We start from the raw sequence: 2,272 nt of genomic DNA, 5'->3' as shown, positions 1-2,272 counted from the left end.
ATTACAGGCGTGAGCCACCGCGCCTGGCCTCATTCTTTAAATAGTCATATATGGTTACTGGCTACTATACTGTTCCATGTAGATCTAGAATTTATATTTTCACATAGGCAGGATTATAGGATAATTACATACAAACTCCTGAAACCAATCAATCACCTTCAAATTTCTATCTCTTTTTGTTTGGAGACCAATGAGATACTCGACATTGTTCAGGTGCTGATGCTAGACAGAGGCTTATAGTCAATCCCAGATACCTGCACAAGAGGTGGCTTCCACCGTAGGTTTTTCAAGGGAGCAGGAGTAAAGTTGAAAGACCCAGTGGGGCGCTTCTTAAGCAGTAACACAACTCCTGTGGGATTCTCTCTCAATTTCTTCACCAGATTTTTCAGCTGCCATCCCACCTTCAAATAAAGAAAATGGAGAGGGAGGACTTGCTCATGAATAATGAAAAACTGAACCTATGAATTTATCTCGAGGCAATCTGAGTTGTGAGCAAATACATAGAAACAAAATAGGCAGGCACAAGTATGTTCATGTTAGCACAACCTAAAATAATGAAAAATGGGATGTCAGCAGAAAATTTTAAAACTTTAAACAGAACGGTTTTAGATTTAATTAAAAGTTCTAAGGAGGAAAATTGAGTCTCAATAAACAAACTCACCACAGTTTGCTGATTAACTTGAATGACTTCATCACCAGCATGAATCTTCTGAGATCTGTCTGCAGGAGACTGTACAGAAACAAAATAACCTGCCTTAATTTTTTTAAACCCTCTATTTCTTTCTGCTTTTATTTCTTCTTTCTTCTGTAGACAATTGGCAACTGAAATAACATTTTCTCAGGAAAAATAAACAATGCACTTTATTTCCCCGAGACTACACAGTCTATAGGACCTTCCCCGTGAATCCTGTGTTATCCATTTTATTAGTGTCTGTTATAACTGATAATTTGTCTGTTAGAATAGCCAGGTTCATCTAATCTATCGGGAAGAGACTGGACATACTGTCTTTTGTTTTGTTTTGCTTTTAAGACAAAGTCTCACTCTGTCACCCAGGCTGGAAGGCAATGGTGGATCTCAGCTCACTGCAACTTCCGCTTCTTGGGTTCAAGCAGATCTCCCAACCTCAGCCTCTCAAGTAGCTGGGATTACAGGCACCTGCCACCACGCCCAGCTAATTTTTTAGTAGAGATGACGTTTCACCATGTTGGCCAGGCTGGTCTCAGACTCCCAACCTCAGGTGATCTGCCTGCCTCAGCCTCCCAAAGTGCTGGGATTACAGGCGTGAGCCACTGCGCCCAACCTGGACATACTGTCAAAATGATTGGCTGATAGAAGCTATTGGCTCACTAAAAAATTCTTACACATATCCTTATCAAAATTAATCCCATAAAAGCTGACCAACTGTTCAACACGGAAAATCATCCTTGTAACTCTGTCATCTCGTTTCCTTATTAAAACTAAATGTCGTTCTTATTCTACTTTTCCATTTTATTGCAATGCTGCTAAAATAGAAAGTTGGTGGGAATAGAAATTGCTTTAAAGAAAATGAATTTAGTTTTCTTTTCATTTTCAGATTACATTCAAAAATGAGTTTTCAGTGTCAAAACAAAACCCGAACTTTTTTTCCTTCAAATAATGCCTGGTTATTAATTTACCATTGCTGCAACAAAAATATATATAAAGGGATATAATCCATTTGTCAAATATTTTGCTCACGGTGTTCTTGTTCATATAAGCCACCTAGAACTCCTATGTTGAAGGTATCTCACATATGACTAAGAGAAGAAGAAAGGACAAACCTTGGATTTCAAATTCTAATCAAACCTTATCTAGAACAGAGTATTTAATTTTCTAACTTACATCACTGGCTGAATCTTCAAACAATTTCCAGCTATCCAAAAAACAGCACTTTTGAACACGGGGAGAGGGATAGCAAGACCCAAGACACACTGGCTGAAGTTTCTCTAAATTGTTGTGGCAGGCTCAACGGGAAATTAACAAGCAGCCCTAAACTGTAGAAATATTCCCTTTGATTTTATCTAGGTCCATACAAGGCCCTGGTAACTGTGACAGTTATTTGTGAAAACATTTAAACTCCTATCGTACCCCGCAGTGCTCACCTGAGAGACCAGCCTATGTTCATCTCAAGTTTCTGGGGTTTTTTTTCTGGGTTTTTTTTTTTTTTTTTTTTTTGAGACTAACTCATGCTCAGTCGCCCGGGCTGAAGTACAGTGGTGCAACCTCGGCCCACAGTAACCTCTGCCTCTGAGG

The 2,272-nt window shown here is 39.1% G+C and overlaps 1 protein-coding gene across 2 annotated transcripts in view; it reads right to left on the bottom strand.

Moving 5' to 3' along the window:
• The window catches only part of CNKSR3 (CNKSR family member 3), a 127,307-nt gene that overhangs the window by 31,820 nt on the left and 93,215 nt on the right, over positions 1–2,272 (bottom strand). For both annotated transcript variants that reach the window (XM_011964380.1, XM_011964381.1), the window contains exons 8-9: positions 662–730; positions 255–401 (exon numbers count right to left, since the gene is read on the bottom strand). In XM_011964380.1, the coding sequence (XP_011819770.1) occupies positions 255–401; positions 662–730 (216 nt within the window). The remainder of the gene's footprint in view (positions 1–254; positions 402–661; positions 731–2,272) is intronic.

The sequence above is a fragment of the Mandrillus leucophaeus genome, unplaced genomic scaffold (genome assembly GCF_000951045.1).
Source record: "Mandrillus leucophaeus isolate KB7577 unplaced genomic scaffold, Mleu.le_1.0 Scaffold698, whole genome shotgun sequence".
Taxonomy (NCBI): domain Eukaryota; kingdom Metazoa; phylum Chordata; class Mammalia; order Primates; family Cercopithecidae; genus Mandrillus; species Mandrillus leucophaeus.
This window is presented reverse-complemented; position numbering and strand designations above follow the sequence as displayed.